A 24,429-nucleotide genomic window follows, 5' to 3' on the forward strand; every position below is an offset into this window, starting at 1 on the left:
GGTTCAACAAAGCGCCATATATTATTACATTCCTAGTTTCCTCCATTGAAAGGGGGAAAACGGAGGGAAAACTTTGGGAAGCAAAGGTGCAAAAAGATAGTTTTTTTGGGGGGTAAAATACATTTTATCTTCTTGTGATTTGGTGACTTTTCACATAATCTCCATATAGTTTTAAAATCTGTACATGATCTCTTATGATTTGGATAAAAGTGTCAAATAACGGAAATGATTCTCTGTAACGAAATCCAAGAAAATGTCAAGATTACCTTTGTTTAAACTAAAATGGTTGAAGTGACTAAAATATATAAACATAATATACATGACACTTTAACCCCCTTTATAATTTTATAGTTTATCACATAACTCTCTTATAGTTTAGTGTTTTTCTATATAATTCTCTTATAATTTTCAAAATATATACATAACCATAACCCCTTATGGTTAACAAAATATTTTCAACTTTATATAGGGGTACTTTTGATATTTGAGTTGATTTCATTATGAAATGTAAATTCTATCACTTTAACGTTTTAGTTCAAACTATGAGACTATGAGAAGATTGTATATAACTTTTGAAATCATAGGAGAATTAAGTGGAAAAGTGCTAAACCACATGGAGGTAAACGGAAGTAAAGTGTGACTTACCTTTTTTTTTTTTTTTTTGGATAACTCTCTCATGTTGGAGGAAGACAAGATGGTAGGTTTTGATGATGAAGCAATCACACTGCTGAACAGGCTTACAGGGGATCAGAAACAACTGGAAGTGATTTCCCTTGTTGGGATGGCAGGAATTGGGAAGACGACTTTGGCTAAAAGATTGTACAATGATCCCCGAGTTGTTTATCACTTCCATGTTCGCGGATGGGCTTGTCTAGCAGAAGGACAGAAGGTAAAGAATGTGCTTTATAACCTATTAAGTTCAGTTATCCTTGACAAAGCCTCTCTGCATAAAATGACTAATCAGGAAATGGGAGATAAATTATACGAGTATTTAAAAGGGAAGAAATACTTTATTGTCCTTGATGCTATATGGGGTTCATTCATTTGGAATTCATGGTTGAAACAGTATCTTCCAGATGATAATACTGGTTGCAAAATTCTTGTTACTTGTCGTATGCAAAATGTGGTTTTAGAAATAAGTGCTCCTGTTTCCATCCATAATTTGCAGTTTCTTGGTCAGAATGAAAGTTGGAATTTATTTGTGTGTAAAGTTTTTGCTCCCAATGAAAGCTGTCCTAGAGAGCTAATGGAATTAGGCAGTGAAATTGTTGGAAGAAGCAAGGGACTGCCCCTTGCAATTGTAGTTTTGGCTGGAATAGCAAAGAAAGATAAGACGACAGAGTGGTGGACTTATATTGTCCAAAATATTGGTTCATGTATGCATGGTGAAGAGGGACAGTTCATAGATATTTTAGCATCAAGTTATGAGCACTTGCCTAATCACCTAAAATCCTGCTTTCTTCATATTGCATCATTTCCACAAAACTATGAAATCCCTGTGAAGAAGTTAGTGTGGTCGTGGATTGCAGAGGGGTTTATAAAGGACACTAGAGAAGAGAAACTAGAAGATGTGGCAGAGGATTATCTGAGAGATCTTGTTGATAGAAGTTTAGTTGTTGTATCCAAGAGAAGGTTCGATGGTGGGATAAAGACGTGCTATATCCACGATCTGTTGAGATATTTATGTTTCAAGAAAGGCAAAGATAGCAAATTGTTGTGGCCAATTTGCAGATATCGACAACTTTCTCTCTTCTCACCTTCCCATCCTACCTTGTATAACTACTTTTTTGCATGTGCTGCAGAAAATAAATTGATCCATTGCCGCAAGAAGCAAGAGCCAACTTCTGAATGCTTCCATTCTTACAGTTTCCACCATGTCCAGTCAAATCATGTCAATACCACCCACTTAAATATATATCTTGATGAACAAAAGTCCCTTGTATATAAGCTTCTCAGAGTGCTGGATTTAGAGTACATCATCCTAGAAAACTTCCCCATGGAGATACTGCAGCTAGTTCACCTAAAGTACTTGGCACTCTGGATTTTTTGCCTCAGATATCTATCCCTGCTGTCAAACATTTGGAACTTAGAAACTTTCATTCTTTGTACTGAAAAAGGAAGTGTGACTTTGCAACAAGATATTTGGAAACTGGTAAAACTAAGGCACTTGCATATCTCAAGTGAGCTGGAATTTGAAGATGCTGGTTCGAGCTCCTCAAGTCCTTTGATGTTGTATAATCTGCAAACAATTTCCCAAGTATGTCCTTCAGGTGGTTCTTTCCAGAACATATTGGCGAGAATGCCAAACCTTATAAGGATGGGATTGCATCAAACTTTGTCAAACAATGCCAAAGATTTTGAGTCCCCTGATCTTTCTAGTCTAAATTTGTTAAAGAGCTTAAAATTTGAGTATCAAACTTTAGGTATGATAAAATTCTGCCTTCCTCAGCCAAGTAAATTTCCTCCTAACCTAAAGAAGCTGACTCTGGTAGGTAGTCACTTAGATTGGAAAGAAATGTCAATCATTGCAATGCTACCAAACTTGGAGATTCTGAAAATAAAGGACAATTTCTTTAGTGGACCACTATGGGAAGGAAGCGACAAGGAATTTTGTCGTCTCAAGTTCTTGAAACTTTCACACATAAATCTTCAACAGTGGATTGCCTCAAGTAGCAGCTTCCCTTACCTCGAGCAATTGGTGCTTAATGGATGTCTAGCTCTGGAGGAAATTCCATCCAGATTTAGAGAGAACCGTACACTGGACAGAATTGAGGTGTATCGTTCATCACAGTCTGCAGTAGATTCGGCTTGGCAAATTCGAGAATCACAGAAATACATGGGGAATGACAAATTGAAGGTCATCATTCACCCATACTTCAAAGAAAACTAGAGAAACTTTCTAGTTAAAGATGTTTTCATCCAAGCATCGTAAGATAGCAAGTAGAAGTGCATTGCATTTCATTTCGAGATCCATCTTTCTTTTGATGTATGGCATTTAAAAGTTCAGCTTTCAGCTATTTGAATGGAAGAGTCATCAACTTGTAATCTGGCTTCTCAATCAGCTCTACTGGATCCTCCTCAATGCGTCAAGATCTTGTGATGTCATGAGCCAACTACATTTAAACATTCATCAGTTGTTGCCGAAGTCTCTTGCTCAATACATTGCATGCTCATCACCTCATGATCATTTCCCAATATGTAATTCAGAAAACTGAATCGAAAACCTTGGTAGTTTCACTTCTTTATTATTCTGCTTTTTGTTTATCCTTGGCCTTTGTCTATACCATATTTTGATTTGCTTCACTTAATTCTTTATCTTATTTCAATTTATCTTTTCTAACATGTCAAGAGCGTAAAATCATACCAATTTAAAGAAAAGGACATAAATAACAAAGTTTGAAGGCTAACTTTAGCACGTACCTGTATCTATATTCATCGATACTCCTAAAGAAATGCATGCTATGTCTAGCAGCTTTGGTCTTAGTTTGTTATTCTGAATTTTACCTTAATCGCAACATCTTTCCAGGCTGCTCCAGTTCTGATCATTCATATGATGTCTTTCTCTACTACTTAGAAGGAGAATTGTGGCTCCATCTAGTACAAGTGGGAGAGTAGTGAATCTTCATAAAATCTGAGGTTCTTTCAGGCTTTACAGGAGTTCACAAGTCAATGAATTATTTCACACATGTAATCTTATTCATATCTCCTGTTTTTTAGTCTTGTAAACTGCAAGCCCTAGCTAGACAGCGTGTGCTACACTAGCTCATGTAGTGGAAAGTAGAAACTACTATAGAGCTGCAGAAGTTTAGCCAACTTTCTGCATCCAGAAACAAAAACAGAAGAATCAGAATGTTCGACCGCAGAATTTTAAGGAAATATAAGCACTATAGAGCTGATAAATGAAATCACTGAAACATACAATTGCGTCATATAAAATAGCAGGAAAAATCAATCGTAATCAGACACATTAAACTTGCAGAACTTGTCTGAATAATTGGCCAATTTGTTTTCAGATTATTTATATTATGTTGGAGTATTTTAATAAAATAGTCAAACTCCCAATTAAAGGTGTAAGTTACAAGGAAATAAATTGGTCTTTGAATGTTTTTTTTTTTACTAAAGATTTATTATATGAAATTATGGCTTTTCAATTACCATAAGTTTTTGTAACCTACAATACAAATTTCAATGTGTTTTGAATGGCCAATAATTTCAGTATTTACTTTGTGTCTTATTAGTAGTAAAGGTTATCTTTGTCTAATTTTTCTTCACCTATAAATATGCATAGTTGGGTATGTCTTGTGAGCTACAATTCATAAGAGAAAACTATCCACTCCTTTGTTATTTTCTATCTCAGAGTTAGGCAAGAAAAACCAGTGTTAGTGGAGCTATACTCTCTTACTTGTGCAGACTAATGAGAGTGACAGCAAGTGTGGCTAAGCTGTTGTATCCTAGAGGTGACAAGCCGGAGATTCTGATGTACCTGAGTTGATTCTTCCGCAGAGGCTTGAATCACCTTAAAGAAAGGGAGATATCTATGCCTCAACCCTCCACATTGCACATTATTATATTTTAACTATTTTATTATAAGTAATTTTATTATTGTTATAATTATTACTATAACTATTGTTGATTTTGTTATTTAACAATTGTAACTTTGTTCTAGCGGAACAACATATTATTACTCGTGGCTTAGAAATATATCAACTACACTGACCATTCAGAGAAGTTTGGCTATGAGATGTGATCCGTGTTCGACAATGTGAACTGATATTCCTAAGATTTCTCCAAATTGACATACATTTTGTATATGCAATCAGGATTATTTTTCTGACAGGTTCTGCTTATGGCTTCTATGATACTTGCAGTTCAACTGCCAACAGAGAAAGGATCACTTTTCCTGTTGTTTTTAATGTATTCTGGCATACTTGACAAAGGCTACCTATTGAGTTGAGAAAGTCATGGAATAATCCTTTTGAATTATCTAGCACATATAGTAGGATTAATATCTTAGGATTAATCAATCCCTTACATCTTATTCTGTAAGTACAACCGGGGAGATTAATATGATCAGATGAACTAGTCTTACAAGGAAAATTACCAAAGTCAACCATGTACCATAATTTACCAAAAGTAAGTTAGCATTTATTAAGAATTCATCTCAGAGTATAAACTGATTGTTCCCTTGCTTAAATATAGTGATTAGATTGTGGTAATTTTCCATGATCTGATGGCTATCCAATCAGTCATTTTAGCTTCAAGAAGAAATCTTGTGGCATTTTAGCATCTGAAGTAGCAGGTCATTGGGTTTTTCTCATAACAGACTTAGTACAAATATAGCTAAATCAGAGTAACAAATTGCCCTTTGATCTTGGAACGTTTCCTCAAAACCATGAAATCCCTGTGAAGAAATTAATCTGATCATGGATGGCAAAGGGATTTACCTTGTCTAATGAAGAAAAGAAAGTGGAAAATGCAGAAGAAGGTAATTTGAAAGATCTTGTTGACAGAACACTAGTGATTTGCTATTTTTACAAACGCACTGAGTCATCATGGAATATTCTAAGGGTCGAATCGGGACAAGTCAATTTTTTCTACTTTAATTATTTTAGAAAATAATAAAACTCACATTCAAATATAACTAAAAAGTATAAATAAATAATCATGACAAATTAAATAGAGTTGAGAAAACAGTTGACAAAAATTAAGGTTTCATATTTTGATCTAGAGTTTTAATTAATTATCTAATTATTTTTCTTAACATGGCAAGAATGTATCACGCATAGATACTTTCAATTATCTCTCTATACATCTAAATTGTGTTCAATTAAATCTCACATCTCTCTTGAGATCATAAGTATTTAATTAAACCCTTTAAGATCTTATATGATTTAATTACAGCATACAAATCCTAATCTACTCTCATTATTGCGTTAAGTATGTTTATTTATCTAGTACACGATTGTATATCTCTTCTTAGTTGAATACAAATCTTAAGAGCACGTGTATGGTGGCTAAATACAAGCATGTAATTAAAATAAAACGGATAAATCAAGACAAAAGTAAAGAATTTAACTAAAATAATTAACCAATACTCTTTCACAAAATCCTAACCCTAGTAACAAAGTAGTTCAACATAAACATGATTTGAATTCAAGAAAGAAATACAATTTAAAAAATAAAGTAAGAAAAACTTCTCAATTTTTGATTCTCTAGTCCCCGTGTTGATTGCTCATTGATTCCTGCTTGTGTTCTCTTGATCTTGATCTCTCTAACATACTTTCTCATCTTAAGAACATTCTAAGTAAACCAAATCTAATGTTTTTTCATCCTAAAAGCGTTCTAGCTAATTCTAATTTTTTAAAGTTCTAACCAAATATGATAGGACTGGGCGTCTTGGAACCAAAACTAGTCGCATTTGTGCCAAATTCCAATGAAGTCCAGCCCAATGGCGGTCCTGCTGTTTGGCGCCTGCCATTGGGCGAAGCTGAAACTAGAACAAGATTGGCCTGATGTCCAATTTCACGTCTGGCGTTGGTTATGGTGAATCGGCCCACGGATCCAAATGAAACTAGCAGCCCTCGTTTGTTTATTGTTCCATCTTGCACTACTGCTTCTTCACCAAATTGAGTTCAAATTGGGTCCAAGATTGGTTCATTTTCTCTCAAATTGGGCTCTCCTCCTTTTTTTTTTTTAAAAAAAAATATATATCCTATACTATTACAAGGAGGGATTTTGGAGAAGGGGAAATCCCATTCTATTACAAAGGGAACGTCTTTTGCTACTCCTACCTACCGACCTAATAAGTTGCAATAAATTTTGTAAACTTGGGATCGTCTCCTACTACTCCTGCTTGTCGACCTAGCAAGTTGTAATAAAATTTGTAAATTTGAGGAAGGTAATAATCGAACCCGTGACCACTAGGAATGAGCCACAAAGGACAAATGGCTCGATCCACTATTTGTTCCTAACTCTCCTCTTATTAGAACAATATAATAACAAAATTTAAGTAGTTTCTATTCAAATTGTAGCTCAACTATCACCATTAACTAGCAATTTATACATATAAAGATAAAGGAAAATCGTTCAAAACTTTTTTCATATTTTGTAAAATGACTTTTTTCGTCTCTCACTTTTAAATATATATGTTTACATCCTTTACAAATTCACATTAGTTAAATTTGGTCCCTACCTAACTTTTTGACTAATTTTTATTCAAAATTCTTCACGTACCTTACATGTGATCATTTTTTATGGGCAAAATGTAAGGAACTATAGATCGGAGGAATGAAAAAAGTCATTTTTCAAAATGATCACGTTCATTTTTTTTCACTATGTCAGCCCAAGAGGAGGAATTTTCCTGCAAACTCCTGCTTCACTGAAATTGGACCACATTGGCCTTGCTATAATTACCAGTTAATTGGACTGTAAGATGCCATCCCTTTGTAGATCCACAATGGCCAAATTTCCAGAGGCGTATGTTAGCAGAGTAACTTCCTTTGCGCACGTTAGCATATGTCACACATGTTATGACATGACCCTGTAAAGCTTTGACAAACTGATTTAAATGACCAAAACTATCTGAGGAAAATCCAGCTTGAACAGAGCGTCTCCAGAAGTAATCACAAATTTTGGTGAACTTTGGGGTCAAATAACAAACTCACAGGCAGCGATAAAATTCTTTCCCATCTCATGATATTCAGCGTCAATTTTGCCCAATTCGGATTGCATTTCCTCCCTGCCGATGAAGCGCAACTTGTAGAAAGAGTATATGAATATTGTGAGGAAATCATACTCCAATTTGAACCTCTTGATCCTGGACATTGCTAAATATGTCACGGATGGGTTGCTCTGAAAGGAAGAAAAGATTGAATTCCTTCTTGTTAAATTGCTTCTTGAGTACGTTTAATCACTTTTCCACCTCCTCAATTGCAGAAACATAGGGGTCATAATCAGATTTGACCAAACTGACGAATTGGAATTCACCAGGTCACCAAATAGCATGTATCAAGAACCAAAGCACCAGCTTTCCAATCCAGCTGCATCAGCACATGGTTGATGATTCCATAGTTAGCAGTAATCTACCATCCCACTTGATTGCAAACTCACCCCCAACCACAATCCTCCTGGATTAGGTGGAAGTTTGAATTTTGAATACACAATTTACAGCCCACAAGCTTCTTTTCTGATGATCAATAAAATTAGAGTTTTTCGCTCAAAAAAGAAAAACCAAATTCGTCCTGAGTTCAAATTCTTCATTCCCTATTTTTGCTTCTTAAATTTCATCCCTCCCATGTTGAAAAGAATTTATAGAAAAAAGGAAAACATCAAGTTCATCTATTAAATTTGAATGTTTAATTATTTCGGGTAATTGATTTTCTAGAGGTTGTCTTTGGTTGGGAAGGTAGTGAAATGTAGTTGAGAAAATGATAGTGGAAGAGAATCTATAGTGGGCTTGTTGCGATAAAAATGATGGACAAAAGGGAGTAACAATTGAGACTAAGGGATTAGGCAGTGGCGATGTGGAGTTGCCTTGCCTTGAGGGTGATTTTGGGCAGGGCAGTTTCAGGGAGATGAAGTTGAAAGTTATAGACCAAGGTGATAGACAAGGATATTGATGGTGGGCTACGTCGGCAAGATGGAGAAGCCATAAGGGGAATGGCAAAGAGAGGCTGGAGAGAGAGAGAGAATTATAAATGGCGAGAACAAAATTTTGATTTACCTTCATAAGGGTAGTTTGAACATAAGGACAGAAATTATTTCGATCGAAAAATTTCTGCACTGATAGGCCGTTTCAGATTGCGAAAATTTATTGATCAGATTTTGGTGTTGCCATTGACTCTGACATGCACAAACATCATAAATGAAGAATGAAGTTGTAACTTTTCTTTGAAGCCTTTTGGGTGAAAGAATAGGAATTGGAAATTGCTTAAAAAAAAAAAGGGAATTGCTAACCTTTGACGATACTCTCTGAAAGCTTGTTATACAGTCAAACTGAATGCCAAATTGGTACTACCATTTAAAAAAAAAAAAGAAAAGAAAAGGGACAAATTACACTTTACATCCTTTTTGTTTGCACTAGTTCTTTACATTTTAGACGCTTTGCACTCTCTAAAATTCATAATTATTAATTAGATATGTAATACTTAAAATCTACAAACAATTCAAAAGGTCGGGCAAAATCTTTTTCCATTCCATAACTCAGAAAAGGGTGGTAATTGACACAAATTGAATTCTCAGTTTTCTGCTCCCACAATGACTCAGTTCCATTCTTGACAAAAACAGACATGTATTATATACGTGCCCAAAATAGAAAAAGAAAAAGAAAAAAACAGAAGACAATTTAACACAATTTGCAAGTACGTAGACATATAAAATTTCTGCATACACATGCAACAGCTATTTTGCATGCATAATCGAGTTTCAGCTTTAGTCATTGTATAAGATTTAAATCTAAAATTTGATAGTGCACATTTGAACTATTATAATTTATCACAAGTTCCCAGCTGACGGCTTTTTGCATTAGAGGACCTGGAACTTTTACAGGTACATTGATCTTAGAAAGGAAAAGCACTTTCTGAAAATCTAAAATTCCTGAGCTCTTTCCTCAAAAGGGGTCATTTAGATTCGATCCATGAGAACCTTCCAATTGCGACAGATTCGATCATTTAGATTGTATGGGTGCTTGATCAGATTTTGGTGTTGCCATTGACTCTGACATGCACAAACATCATAAATGAAGAATGAAATTGTAACTTTTCTTTGAAGCCTTTTGGGTGAAAGAATAGGAATTGGAAATTGTAAAAAAAAAAAAAAAAAAAAAAAAGGGAATTGCTAACCTTTGACGATACTCTCTGAAAGGCTTGTTATACAGTCAAACTGAATGCCAAATTGGTACTACCATTTAAAAAAAAAAAAAAAAAAAGAAAAGGGACAAATTACACTTTACATCCTTTTTGTTTGCACTAGTTCTTTACATTTTAGACGCTTTGCACTCTCTAAAATTCATAATTTTTCCAAATCACGCCAGCCATTCATATTGGAAATGAAAATACAATAATTTATGTACACTTTGCACTCTCTATAATTCATAATTTTTCCAAATCACGCCAGCCATTCATATTGCGAATGAAAATACCATAATTTATGTACTCTAAGATGAAAGTTTTTCATCATAAGAATTTGATAGTGCACAAGATTATAATAATTAACTTGGAATGTGCTAGTAACTTTAAGTGCAATGTTTCAAAAATAATAATTAGAGGTGTACTGATGCAGCACTTGGTAAATTCACCGTGTATGTCCAAAATAAAAATTCAGGGGGCACAAACTAGAATTAGTCCCAGACTTAAGACCCTTATTTTAGCACAAAAAAGATTAATTTTTTGTGCCCCACCCCCCCAAAAAAAAAACGCATCAATTTTTTCATACACGAGTAACTTGTAACAAACAAATGAATACATGTATATTGAGGAGTTTTAATGTATAATGCTACTGATTGAGGAGTTTTCAAGCCAACATGGACGAATTACAAGAAAATGAAATTTTGATTGGGTAGCAAGTCATACCTTGATTAATTCCGAGAAGGACAATATGAGTAATAATATATTGGTAGAAGTATCAAATTTGGATCCCAACATTATGGGTTCATTCAGTGACGGAACTAATACTGCAAGATCAAGAAAACCATATATTATGCTAGACCTATACTTAAAAATTCCACAATGTTTTCCTTTATTGTCTGATAGTACTATTTTTGAATTACCAAAATGATCATGATCCGGCAATTAGAAGCAGTAATTAAAACTGCAACCAATCGGCAAACACTAAAAGAATAATTATTGCTTCACATTTCGCTAGACTTAGCTTTGTTCTTTGGGTGCTTGTGTTTGATTCCTTAACATAGACCACATATTATCAGATTCTATCATGCCACCTCTGCTTTACTCTTTACCAGTAGCATATGTGACGTACTTCTCTGATAGATATAGTAGGAGAAAGATTAGTATCATCGATGCACAGATCTACTGACTAGTAACTAAAAGGTGTGAGTAGGTTCTCAATGTTCAAGCCGGATCTGTCCACGGATTCATTGTTTCCGAGTCCATTTTGACACTATTTACATGTCTTGTTTGTACATTCTTCAAGACTTACTTGTACATTTAAGTCAGAACTGTATATATACAGGTTTCATGACGAACTAATCCAACAATCAAACCAATCACCACTTTTGCTGGAGTATTATCCACGTTCATAACTGAGAATAATCCTTTGATGCTGGTTCCTATATATTTCAAAGACTCGATCAGACACGTCTGAGAGTACTCCGTAGCCTTCGACTCCAAAGCGCATGTAGCAAGACAACCAGCTTTCTTATCTGGGGCCAAAGGAGGCCGTAAGGTGCAAAACCAAAAGCTGCCTTGTTATAGGCTATAACTTATAGCCAAGATATGTTACATAACTGCAGGTATCCAAGGGAGTAGCATAGACTTTGTTGATGGTTGTGAAGCATTCTTTGACGGCTTTCCAACTGCTTACCACCAGGGTTTGGGTTCATTCCCACCATGACGCAAAATGACTGGGCCATATTCATCCTTCCAGTCGATCCTAAGACCCGAGCAATAGCAGGATGGCTGCCCAATTGGCGAAGATGGCCAATGACAGGCCGCTAAAATTCAATCACCACCATTAAATTGAGACGCAGACAACATAGCACATTTTTGCAATATCAAGCAAATAACCTGGCGGCCCTACTATGAACCACCAACCAAACCACCATGCCCTTAATTGCAATCCTGGATGTATATTACTAAGACAAGCTATTTGTACTAACTATTATTATTATTAGCTTTTATTCCTCCCCCTTTCTTTTTTGATCCATTTTGGATTGTACGTTTGATCTACCACTCAACTTTCACGTAAATTAAACGTAAAGGTATAATTAAGCAGTGACCCTAAACCTACGGTTGCAAGGCTTTTCCCATCGTTGTAAGGCTTTTCCTTTTCCCCTTTCTTTTTCAATAAAAAGAAAAAAGGACTGGTTTTATGATAAGATTGATTGCTAAAACCGTAATAAATATTGCTTGCTCCAAGGGGAAGATCATAGCGGTTCTGTTTTCCTACGGTTGGTTTGCAGATATAAGCACTACAACTACAAGAAAATTATCAATTAATGACACTCAAAAGCAGGGGCGGAGCCAAGATCCCATGGTAAGTGGGGTCAAATTTTAATATAGTAAACCTTGGAACCCGTTTTGATTGTTATTTTCTAGAGTTTTCATAGAAAAATATGTTACAGGGATTTGATATATTCGATATAAAATAGGAATTAAAAAATATGTTCATGAAAAATATAAAACTTTTTTTTGAAGAAAATCCAAAAATTTTTGGCAGTACATTAAAACTTTTATAAGGAAAAAATTAGAATATGAAAATAAAAAAGTAAAAACTACTAGCACTATATACATATTATTTTTTTAATAGAACATATTATAGCCATTAATACTGGTGCCGCGCTTGTACAGTAACACTTAAAAAATCTACAAACAATTATTAGAGTGACATTTTAGCATGCCATTGTAATCCATGTCATGAGAAGGTGTCACTAAATCATTTTTTAATGGAACTTGCAAATGCAATTAATTTGAGCTCTCCTATCATTTTAAATATCATTATTTTCCATGGCACTTTCAAGGGCCACTAAAAAATTGCCAAAATTTGAAAAAATTAAAAGATTAACAATCAAATTAATCATATTGATATCTGTAACTGTTACAACTTAAAAAAGACCATCAAAAGAAATTCACAACTAACTAATGTATCAAGTAAGAAATAATTTGGATATGCTTGGATAGGAGACTATTTGGGATAATATTTCGAAACAAATACTATAGCATTTTTTGGATTTGATATATGTGAGATAAAAAAAATAGTTGAAAATATGTGTATGATACAAGCAAATAAATTTGACAAATAATAAACTATCCAGAGAAACCAAGTATATCAACTACAATGTTGCTGTACACAAATTCACATACTTTTGTACATGAACCATGTGTAAAAACATTAACTTTTTAAGGTAACAATTTGAATAAGGTGATGTATTCCTTGCTTTGTTAACCCTTTGAGATGATCTATTTGCAATCTGCATTTAAATAATAAAGTAAACATATTAGCTCTACTTAAGGATTGTAAAACTACTAACTGAAGATATATCCAACAATATCTGAAAGTTTAACGACAACCAAAGTAGAAAGCATAAAGGACTACTTTGAACCTCCCATGTAGCAATTGAAGGCATTCCGACAAAGAAACCGCAGCATTCTCCAATATTCTTTCTAAAATGAAAAGAAATAAGGTATCGATAGGTTAAGATTTGATCCCAAAACTCGAGCAAAAAAATGAATAATCCAATAATTCCTAACGCCCGACTATATCTTTTGAATTTAACACCAGATTTTTAGATTTGCTTGTAGAAGTCATGCATCTCAAAATCAGGCTCTTCCAATGTTAGGGAGATGTTGGCACGTTTGACCAAACAACGCTGTAATTAAATGAAGACAACATGCATTGCAGCTTTTAACCTTTTGGGTATTGAGCTAGGCAAAATGGTTAGGAATAGATGACAGGTGTCGAACCTGTGTAATAATAATAAAAAAAATTTAATTATCACAAAAAGCAGTCAATAATCAATTCTAGGTACTGGAGTAGGGATTCTAGGTGTGCAATGGATTACTTGACTCACCCTGTTTCCGAAAAATTTGTTTAATCCAATTTATCAGAATTAATTAACTGACTAAAGTTACTAACTAGTAGACAGTGATAAGCAGGATCGTCTCCTCAGGGACTGGGGAGAGATTTGTTTTTTTTTTAGGCAAGACAAATGGAGGGTTTTAGAATCAAATGCTAATGAATTGATAACTAAATAAATCAAATGCGAAAAGTAATTAATTGACAGAAATAAATGGAAAAACTCTAGCCAAAGGTACATTTCAGATATAATTTATGCACTGATCATCGATTCATAAATAATTCCAATATTTATTAATAGATTGGTTATAGCTGTCGTGATAAACAACCAACTTTTCCTTACTTATCCGATAGTCAAGTAGGACCGTTAACTGTTTCTCTAACCAACTCTGAGCAGCCTCTTTCCTTCATCATCACATTCAGCAAGTTGTTGAACTTCTGCTCAATTGAGCTGAACCTTTGATCTAAGTTACCCACTAGTGCTTCCAGTCGCGAGCTTTTTTGCTCTAGTTCCTCCTGAAACCTCTGTTGACAAGAGGCCTGCATACTAGCCTTCGATTCCACCATCTCCTGCAAACGGCTGTCTTGCTTCTTGATCTGTTCTTCCTAGGTGCGGTACCGAGTGTTTTCTGCCATTTTCGTATCAATTGCAGCCAAGGATCGGCTGCACTGATACTAGATGTCAGGCTCCTGGGTTTGAGCTCGTGAGATACAGAGAAGGGAAGTGACAGGCGAGGGGAGATTTGGGGGAGAGAATGAGAAAGGATAGGAAGGAGGAGATAGACAAAGCAAAAGAGAGAAAGTAATACAAGTCGTATTAAGTCTGATGCCTTTCATTCTGTTACACTCAATGTTTTAAAAACCGGACCGTTAATCGAACCGGTGAAGTGAAAGGGTCGAGGTTCAACCGGTCGGACCGGTTCAACCTCGGTTCAATGAATTTTTTAAAAATAATTTATATAAATATATATGTGCACAAAATAAGACATGTAATGGATAATTTAATACTTTATATGATGAAAAGTTTACTATTTTTGAATAACTTGGATTTTTAAAAATAAATTTTTTAAATTATAAGTTAAAACAAATAAATTTCATCTCAATTTCAATTATATCTACCAAAAAATTCTTAAATATAATCCAAAAATATCACAATATTTGAAATTATACAAAATTCACGTCTATGAGAATTTAGACATTGTGAACTTAAATTTTAATTTACATTTTGGAATTTAAATTTACAATTTAAAAAAGGAAGTTTGGAGTTCGAAGAAAATCAAGAGAATTGAAAATAGAAATGCAAATTTGATAAGAAACAAAAAATGAGATAAAAGTGAGTGGTTGTGGTATTAAATAAATTGGGTTAAAGAAAAATAATTCTTTTTTAACTTTTTTAAATTTAATGGACAAAAACAAAATTAAAATATGGAAGAAAACATCAATAAATTAAAAATAAAGAGGTTTGATTAAAAATGAGTGGCAAAAGAAAAGATGATAGAGAGAGAGAGTGTGTGTGTGTGTGTGTATTGAAGATTAAAAAGAAAGAGTCATGAAAGGATGATATTTTGTAAAAAAAATGGAACAAAAGAAATATGAGTGTTTGTTTTATATAAATAAGTTACCAAAAAAAACTAATAAGATGTGATAGTGCAACGGTTACTACATTGGTCTTCTATTACAAAGGTCTTGAGTTCGAATCTTGGTAACTACATTTTGCAAAAAAAAAAAAAAAAAAAGGAAAACTCAAAAACCGGAAATAACCGGTTCACATCCGGTTCAGCGGTTTGGCGGTCCGACCGGTTTTTGACCGGTTTCTTGACAAAGTCAAACCTGGCATTGAACCGGACCGGAGCCATGGCCGGTTCGCGGTTCAACCGGTCGAACCGGCCGGTCCGGTCCGGTTTTCAAAACACTGGTTACACTTGCTATTTATAATGGAAGCTAATAGTAGGAAACTAAACAAACGTGAGGTCTTGAGTTCGAATCTTGGTAACTACATTTTGCAAAAAAAAAAAAAAAAAGGAAAACTCAAAAACCGGAAATAACCGGTTCACATCCGGTTCAGCGGTTTGGCGGTCCGACCGGTTTTTGACCGGTTTCTTGACAAAGTCAAACCTGGCATTGAACCGGACCGGAGCCATGGCCGGTTCGCGGTTCAACCGGTCGAACCGGCCGGTCCGGTCCGGTTTTCAAAACACTGGTTACACTTGCTATTTATAATGGAAGCTAATAGTAGGAAACTAAACAAACGTGAGCTAACAGAAAAACTAATTCTAACTAATGACCAGAATTAGTCCAACGGTACCGTTTCATGTCCCAGCCCTTATTTTGTTTTATCACTGAAACGCGTACACTAGAGAATAAAATGACAAATTCCATCTTAAGTTCCTGACACACAGTGCACAAATAGTAAAACTTGACTGCTTGTGGGCCAGGGATGTGACAAGGCACAGTGCACAAATAGCCGCACTTGGTTTCTGAGACTCATGTAGCATCAAGAGACAAAAAGAATAAACATAGAAAAATAAATAAAAAAACAATAAAAGTTACACAAATCCTATGCTATTCTTCGGCTCATACAAATTCTAAGGGAATTATAAAGAAAACAAGGAAAAAGGAAAAGAAAAAAAATAGGTAGTCCTATGTCCCAAATAGGCTCACATGAATACAAAGAATTAAATAAATATATTAAAAATTAATTACTAATTAATTAAAAAATTAAAGACTAATTCAACTTAATCTTTAACTTTTCCAATACCAACTTACCAAGAACATAAACAAAAACACAGGGTAAAATCTGTAAAGGCCTAAAATTTGTGGGTCAACTTATGAGCGAAAATGAAGTTTTGGGGTCTTATTGTGATTTTCAAAATTCTATTTTCAATCAGAGAAATGAGCAAATACGAGCATTAGGATCAAAATGGATTATAATTTAAATGTTAGGGACAATTCTGGCTAATTTTAAATGTTAGGGGCTAAAAAAGTTTTTTTGGCAAATGTTAGGGACCAATTTGGAAGATTTTCTTTTTCCTTTTATTTTGGTAAAATATGGTGTTAATTATTAGATTCTACTGATATTTGGCTTTTGATGTTGTTTTTAGAAACTTATGGTGAATACGGAGTAAAAAATATATTAAAGGCCGAATTTCCAGAAAATAACACTTTAAAAGGCGTGGCCATGTTTTAACTTGCTGTGAAGTCCTAATGTTGCTAGTTGTAAAGTGGAGGAAAAATACTTTAGAAGGCGGTTCTAACTTGCCGTGAAGTCCTAACATCACTAGTTGTAGAGTGAACCCAGCTTGAAACGTCTGCGGATACGTTTTTAATTTCCTAAAAGGGTTGTGCTTGATTAGTTATTTAGGTGCATGAGCAAGAATATCTTAAGTTTTAATTTGGTAATATTAGTATTAGAGTTGAAAAAGGACTCTTATCCTTTAGAGAAGAAGCAGACGTTTGGAGGAGGTCCGTTGGGCATTAAACTAGTCTTGTGGGGAATAAAAACAAGGACCGAGCCGTTCCTCTCTCGCTGGTTCCTTTTCTTATTTTCCTATTCAAGAACAAATAAATCCTAGCTTAGGCTGATTCGATAACCACAAGAAGTAAGTTATTTGTGATTATTTCCCTTGTCACAACAATTAGGCTGATTAGCTGTTTCCTGCAAGAGCTCAAGGAAATAAGAGGGATTTGTCATCCCAATCCGAAGGTTGGTTGCATAATTGAGTAACCTTTTGTTTTAGTTTTTTCCCACCCATTATTGGTTGGATGCTTGTATTGGCAGACTGAAGAAGATCATTACATGCAGGCAAGTTTTTTTTTTAATTAATTGTACATGATTATATTTTAACTTAATAAGAATGGTTGAAAATAGGTGCTTTATCCCAATTACTCTAAAACCAGATTGAGACATATACAGCATCATTTTTGGTCCTTTGAGTGTAAAATTTTAGGTATTGGCGAGCAATGAGAACATCCAAATGATAATTGAACGCTTTTAAAAACACAACATTAAATTTCCACAAAAAAAAAAAAAACTTCTTTTAATGAACATCCGTTTTGTACTTAAGAGGAATACCAGAAAATAGCATGAATTTTGATCATTCTTCTCAGCATAAGAAGTTACGTGAAGTCATGAACATGCTACCAACTATGAAATTTGACAAAGTAGACTAACTCTGTGATTTTTTGAGAATGCTAATGAATATATTATCACTAATTTCATACATAATTAACGAGAGAAAAATGTACTTCTCATTGCAAATTAAGCAAGTCAGAAATCTAAAGGATCATTCCTTTCAGCCATTCATTTGTTTTCCTTTAGCTGTCATCTGTTGAACTGCCAGATATAGACCGAGTTATATCCGTTACCAACATAATATCCAAAACATTCCACAAGAAGAATTGATGCATCGTTAAAAATTATAATGTATAGTTTTCCTAAGTAACAAAATCACCACAATTCAGGATTCATTACGTACGCATTCGACACAATATGGATGCACATTTGATAACAATATTAAATGCTTAAATTCTAATAAAATTGAAAGGAAAAAGACTAAATTCCAGAATGGAGTACTAGTTCTTACCAAACTAGGCCAACTCAACTCAGAGCTAAATACCAAAGTCTTATTGCTTGTTTTTGCTGCATAATGACCTGAGCTTCTCTATTGCTTCATGCAACTCTTCTCCACCTTCTTCTCTTAACTTTTTACTCAATTCTATAGCTTTTTGTCCCTGTAGTTTTCCCTCTGTCTTCTTGACAACCACCTCGTTTATGACTCTAGCAATCTCTTCCCTCTTTATCTGTCCATCTTCATCCTTGAGAATCTCAATACCAACACCAATCTCTACTGCAAGTCTTGCATGAAGAGGCTGATCAAGATGCATTGGCAAGGCCAACAACGGGACCCCATAATATATGCTTTCGATCACAGAACCCCATCCACAGTGACTCACAAAACCACCCGTGCTTCGATGCCCAAGAATTTTAGCCTGTGGTGCCCATCCATTCACCACCATCCCTCTTCCTTTCACCCTCTCAAGAAACCCTTCTGGTAAAGCTTCTTCGAGGCCAATGGCATGCCCAACTGGAAATCTAACTACCCATATGAAGTTAGCATTGCTCAGCTCCAGCCCTACTGCTATCTCTTCCCTTTCTTCCTTCGACAGGAAATATTCGCTCCCAAAAGAAACATAAACCACTGATGCTTCATCTTTACTATTCAGAAATTCAATGATAAGGGAATAGCTGTCCGCCTCCTTGCCGTTATCTTCTTGATTACTAAGAGGTCCTACAGCAACCAGTTTCTTCCCGCAAGAGGAAGATAAGTGATCAATATATTTCCCCTCAATTCCTCTCCAGCTTTTCACCAAAACAATATCAGAAGATAGTTCAATGCTCTTAAAAACATCTAATGCGTCACCTTCTTTTGCTTTGGATTCTTGTAGCTTGGCTAATATCTTCTTTATCTCATAGTCCCTATAAAAAATTTCGGGGAAAGGGTAAGTCTCACTAGCACCAGAGACTCTGCATCTAAGGCTATGATAAACGAAAGACAAGTTCACTGCTCCCACAACTAGGAAAAGAACAGAAGGGATATGATTCAGTGCAGCTAGCTCTGAGGCCCATGGTTGGAAACCATCGTAGACTAGCAAATCAGGTTTCAAATTGTTGAGTATGTTTTGGAAGTTGGTTTTTGCCATATGGAACGCACGCTTGAGGGTTGGTTCGAGATGGGGTGGGAGGTTTTTTGTTGTGTGATAGTGTGGAGGGAGTTCAGGCAAATCTGGCAAGTCAAGTTGTACGAATTCGATTGCATGATCAGATGAGTTCTCATCAAACTTAGCACTTCTCTTCATGAAATTCAAGTTGATTTCAGTGGAGCACAAGTATACTTGGAAGTTGCTTTTGGCGAGTCTCTTGGATAGTTCCATGAAGGGAGAGATGTGACCGTGAGCTAGCCATGGAAACATCAAAATTCTGAATCTAGGAGCATTAGATTCTCTTAGTGTCCCTTCCATGGCTGATTGAAATTTTGGAAACCCCCAATGTTTCGTTTGTTCTTTGGAATGGAACGTATAAACCCGGGGTACTATATATGATGGTTTTCTTTGTTCTTGAGAATGTGACCAAAAAAATAATAATAATAAAAGGATTCTTGCTTAACAAGAATTTAAAAATAGAATTGGTCTACGACTCTATCGTCCAATAGATGACTAGTTTTCAGTCTCAAGGGAAGGCTTGGAATTTACAGAATACAGGCATAGTTTGCAATTTCGTCAGCTCACGCACATTCCTAATGCATCAATCACAAGAGAGTTTGAGAACGAAGGACTTCTTGAAAGCTTTTTCACAAGAGCTACAACAACAGAGAGTTCAAGTGGAGTTCATATATCACCCAAAGGAGAATTTCATCACATCACGCACCATTCCAAATACATCAATCAGAATAGAGCTTGAAAACAAAGTAATTGTTGAGAGCTTTTTCACAAAAGAGCTATAACAACAGAGAGCTATTATACAACTAGAGTTCATATGTCACCCAAGGATTTAAACAAAGATAGGTGTTATCACTTCACAGAGCAATAATACCTTCTTGAAAAAGAAGAAATTAAAAAGCAAAAACCATGAGTGTCGGTGGTGCGGCACCTTTTTTGTTGCATTAGTGCCTTGATGTAAATAATTACCTATTTATTTGTATATATATCATTTCCATAACATTTTTTATTTGTTTTTGAAAAATATTTGCATAGGTATCGTTAGGGCCTAGATGGCAAATTATTTTAATAATACGTTTACACAAAATAACCTTTCGAAGAATATGCTAAATTTATATTGATGATAAAGTGTTAAGTTTTTTTTATTATGTGTAATCAAGAAAATCCGATTTATTTTTGCATTTTGAGTACCATATTCTAAGTTTGATTTATTAGCATCAAATAGATTTAGTGTTGCACCCATATCAAGAAAGATAAATAGAAAAAAAAGAAATGACAGCACAAGATCCTTAAAGTTGTGAATTATACATTACAGTACGAGAAATGAAAATAATTAATACCTCAAAGATAACCCCTAAAGAAAAAAGACTAAGGATTTTGAAATGAGTAATTTCTGTATGATGGAATATGCGCAAGTAGTGAGGAAAAAAGAATTAAGGAGTGAAGTATATTTTAAATTGATCTTGTTTTAATGGTTGTGCATTTTTTTCGTTTAATTGACTTTGAGTAGTCTGAGATGCGTGCATCTCTTATATCAAGTCGAAATTAGCAACATTTTTAATAAGTGTCACTTTAACACAATTTTCACTTATTTTAGTAGTAAATTATAGGGCAAATTCGACTTTACCCCCTTGTGGTTTAGCCTTTTTTTATATAACCCCCATATGGTTTCAAAAACTATATATAATCCCTTCATAGTTTGGATTAAAGTGTCAAAGTAACGGAAATGATCATTCGTAACGGAGTCACCTAAAATGTCAAAAATACCCTTATGTAAAGTTAAAAATTATTTATTAATTAAGAGGGATTATGTGTATATTTTGAAAACTATAAGGGGGTTATATGATAAAGTATTAAACCATAAGGGGGTTATATGGTAATCTATAAAAATCATATGGGGTAAGTGTATCATGTATTTATAAGGGTAATTTTGACATTTTCAGAAGTTCCGTTACGAATGACTATTTCCGTCACTTTAACACTTTAATCCAAACCATGAGGGGGTTATGTATAGTTTTTGAAACTATAGGGAGATTATGTAAAAAAAACTAAACAACAAGAGGGTAAAATGTAATTTGCCCTAAATTATATCTAGGCAAATTCTATGACATCAAGCATTATATGTCACAAAATGTAATACATATTTGTATCATGACTTTGATATTATGATTAATTTGATTTTAGGTGAATTATAAACATATTAGTTGAGTTTAGGATATCAAATTTGATTTTGTATTGTATTTTTTTTAATTTAAAAGGAATATATGTTGATCGGGACATTGGATAAAGAATATATACTAATTTCTTACCAATAAGATGATCTTCATACCGAGCGGAAGCTGAACTATTAAAAAAAAGAACCGTCAAAATTCGTACTGACTCGAAATATTAAAAAAAAGAAAAAAAGAAAAACTACACGTGGCAGGTTGAATATTTTTTCATCTTTAATGAGCCCATTTCTCTTTCTCATTTCAATTTTTTTTTCCCCTTGCATGACCGTATCAGCTGGTATTTTATCCCCTCCATCCTGTCACATCAACTAGTTGCAACCTATATTTTCAGACTCAGACCGGGCATCGATTCGGTCTCGAGTTCAGGGATCAGAGGTCAATAGGTTCTGACTGTATTCGATCGGAGTTGCATCGGATGACGTCATAAATAAAAATTATTTAAAAATAAAAATATTATATGTAAAATACTTAAAAGCATGTTAATATTAATAAATATACATTCAAATATATTTGATGTTTCAAATATATGTAATAAGAAAATACAAAAAAATTAAAATGATCAAGTAGCAATTTATATTATTAAATGAACATTAACAAATTTAGAATTAAAATTTTGGATTTGATTGAAAAATAACACCAAACTTTAGGACAACATTTATAAAGTATAAAATATTTGAGATATATTAATAATTTTTAACAACCTTGGGACCAAAACATAAAATTGAAAATGCTTTGACCTTAAAAAAAAAAAAAAGCTTGACATCAAACCGGTTCATCCGGTTTTGCCGGTCAAACCCGATTTTTGACCAGGTTTAACCGAGTTTTTATACACCCGATTTTTTAGAGTAACTCGGACCGTCACTTGGCCGGTTCTTGGTTTGACCAACCGGTCCGGTCCGAGTTTAAAAACACAGGTTGCAACGGAGGTAGTCCTTCGCGACTTTTGTGATAGTCTGTACAACTTAGCAACCGGAAATTGGTGTCCTACACTATCTATCCTTCTACTGTCCAATTTTTTCTTTCTTTTTATTTTTTGTGTTTTATGATAAGTGACTAGTTTGAGTTATATTTGAATGACAGTTTATATTATTTTTAGTCACTTTTGCAATGCTATAAGAAGGAAATGGATTATTTTGGCTATAATTAGTTTAAAATGCTCTTAAGTGATTAAATGAGATTTATGTTCCTTATACTTGCATTTTGTCCATAATTTTTATAGGAGTTGGAAGTAGATTTCATTTGGATGAAAAAAGAAAGTTAGCAGCTTTGACACATCTTTGTATTTTGACTATAACTTGAGTTACAATGATCAGATTTAGATGATTCTTGAACTATTTTGAAAATAAGATATGGATCTACAATTCCTGTGAAAACATCGAAATCTAATTTAAAGGTTTTCTAGGCTAAAAAGCCGAATTACAGTAACTAATTTCTATGGTCGAAGCTGAAATAAAGCATTAAGCAGTTAAGGGTATTTCATTCATTTTTCAGCCTTCACAAATCCAAATAAAGTGATTTTTGATACATTGGAAAGCTAACTCAAAGGTAGGGATGGCAATTTCCGACACGACTTGAAAACACGACACGACTTGAAAACACGATACGAACCTAATACGAAATTAATGGATTTGGGTTGAGATTTCAGGAGTTCGGGTCAGAATCGGATTGAACTCGATGAACCCGAAAAGAAAACAAATCGATTTCAAGTCAACTCGTGGGTGACCCGATATGACCCGTTTACGAATTAAAAATAATTTAATAAATATAAAAATTATTTTATCTAACTAAACTAAGTTAATCCTTTTTTTCAAAGGGATTAATTACTTAATCCAAAATGAATTTATTTAACTTGTGTGAAGTTGAAATTATTATATTTGGACAAATAATAAATTATATTATTTTTTACTTTTATACTGATTTAATTTAATTTATATTTGGTTTAGGATAAAACACTTTTACAGTGTTTAATTTATTTTAGATTTGGTTTGGGATTATTTATTTAAATTTTTATTATTTGATTATGTAATTAGTTTTGTGAGAAATTGATTTTATTAAAAATTATAGTGATAAATTAATAAATTAAAATTAAATTTCGGGTCATTTCAGGTCGACCCGCCAACCCGAAATTTTCGAGTTCGTGTCAGGTATCCTGATCCGTTTCAGATTGGCGGGTCAGGTTCGGGTTAGCGGGTTTTCTGTTATACATGGGTTTCAACCCGATCCATCAACCCGAATTCGACTCGATTGCCACCCCTACTCAAAGGGTTACAAGTCTTATGTTTTGGTCAAGAGTTAGTTCAACTTCTATCGTTGAGAAAAGTTCAATTGAAATTGATGTAAAATTGGAACAACATTGAAGACTAAACAGAAATTGAGAAGCAAAGCAGGGGAGCAATCCAACAGACAATTCGGCCAGTTTTTGGACGGATCCTTGGCCAGATTCTGGTCAGAAATAGCTGTTCTCCACTTGCACAACTTGTTTCCTCCTTCAATAATTCGCAGCTATTGATGAACGTATAACAACTATTTTGCAGGTGTAAAAGTGATGTTTGAAACCTCATTTCTTGACTAATTTCATCTATAAATAGGCATAAAGTTGCAAGAATTAAGAGAGTTTGGAGAATGCAAGAAATACCACTAAAACGTAGTTTTTACATTTTCTTAGTGTTATGTTAGTATAGTATAGGATAGTTTAATTAGTTCGTTCATCCTTCTTGTTTATTAGTTAGACAAG

The 24,429-nt window shown here is 34.2% G+C and overlaps 2 protein-coding genes and 1 long non-coding RNA gene across 3 annotated transcripts; 1 reads left to right on the forward strand and 2 right to left on the reverse strand.

Moving 5' to 3' along the window:
- Positions 1–694: 694 nt before the first annotated feature.
- LOC113718446 (putative disease resistance RPP13-like protein 3) lies at positions 695–2,361 on the forward strand. Its single transcript, XM_072070111.1, has 3 exons — positions 695–2,025; positions 2,118–2,180; positions 2,271–2,361. The coding sequence occupies exons 1-3, from the start codon at positions 695–697 to the stop codon at positions 2,359–2,361; spliced, it is 1,485 nt and encodes a 494-aa protein (XP_071926212.1).
- Positions 2,362–2,486: 125 nt separating this feature from the next.
- Positions 2,487–6,377, reverse strand: LOC140016395 (uncharacterized). Its single transcript, XR_011822788.1, has 2 exons — positions 3,421–6,377; positions 2,487–3,113 (listed from the first exon to the last, which is right to left on the reverse strand). It is a non-coding gene; the product is annotated as an uncharacterized lncRNA (long non-coding RNA).
- An 11,801-nt stretch (positions 6,378–18,178) lies between these two features.
- On the reverse strand, positions 18,179–19,927 carry LOC113719325 (UDP-glucosyltransferase 29-like). Its single transcript, XM_027244537.2, has one exon. It carries the CDS (start codon positions 19,765–19,767, stop codon positions 18,373–18,375), a length of 1,395 nt encoding a protein of 464 aa, XP_027100338.1. The 5' UTR covers positions 19,768–19,927; the 3' UTR covers positions 18,179–18,372.
- Between the last annotated feature and the right edge of the window lie 4,502 nt (positions 19,928–24,429).

This window comes from Coffea arabica, chromosome 11c (genome assembly GCF_036785885.1).
Source record: "Coffea arabica cultivar ET-39 chromosome 11c, Coffea Arabica ET-39 HiFi, whole genome shotgun sequence".
Taxonomy (NCBI): Eukaryota; Viridiplantae; Streptophyta; class Magnoliopsida; order Gentianales; family Rubiaceae; genus Coffea; species Coffea arabica.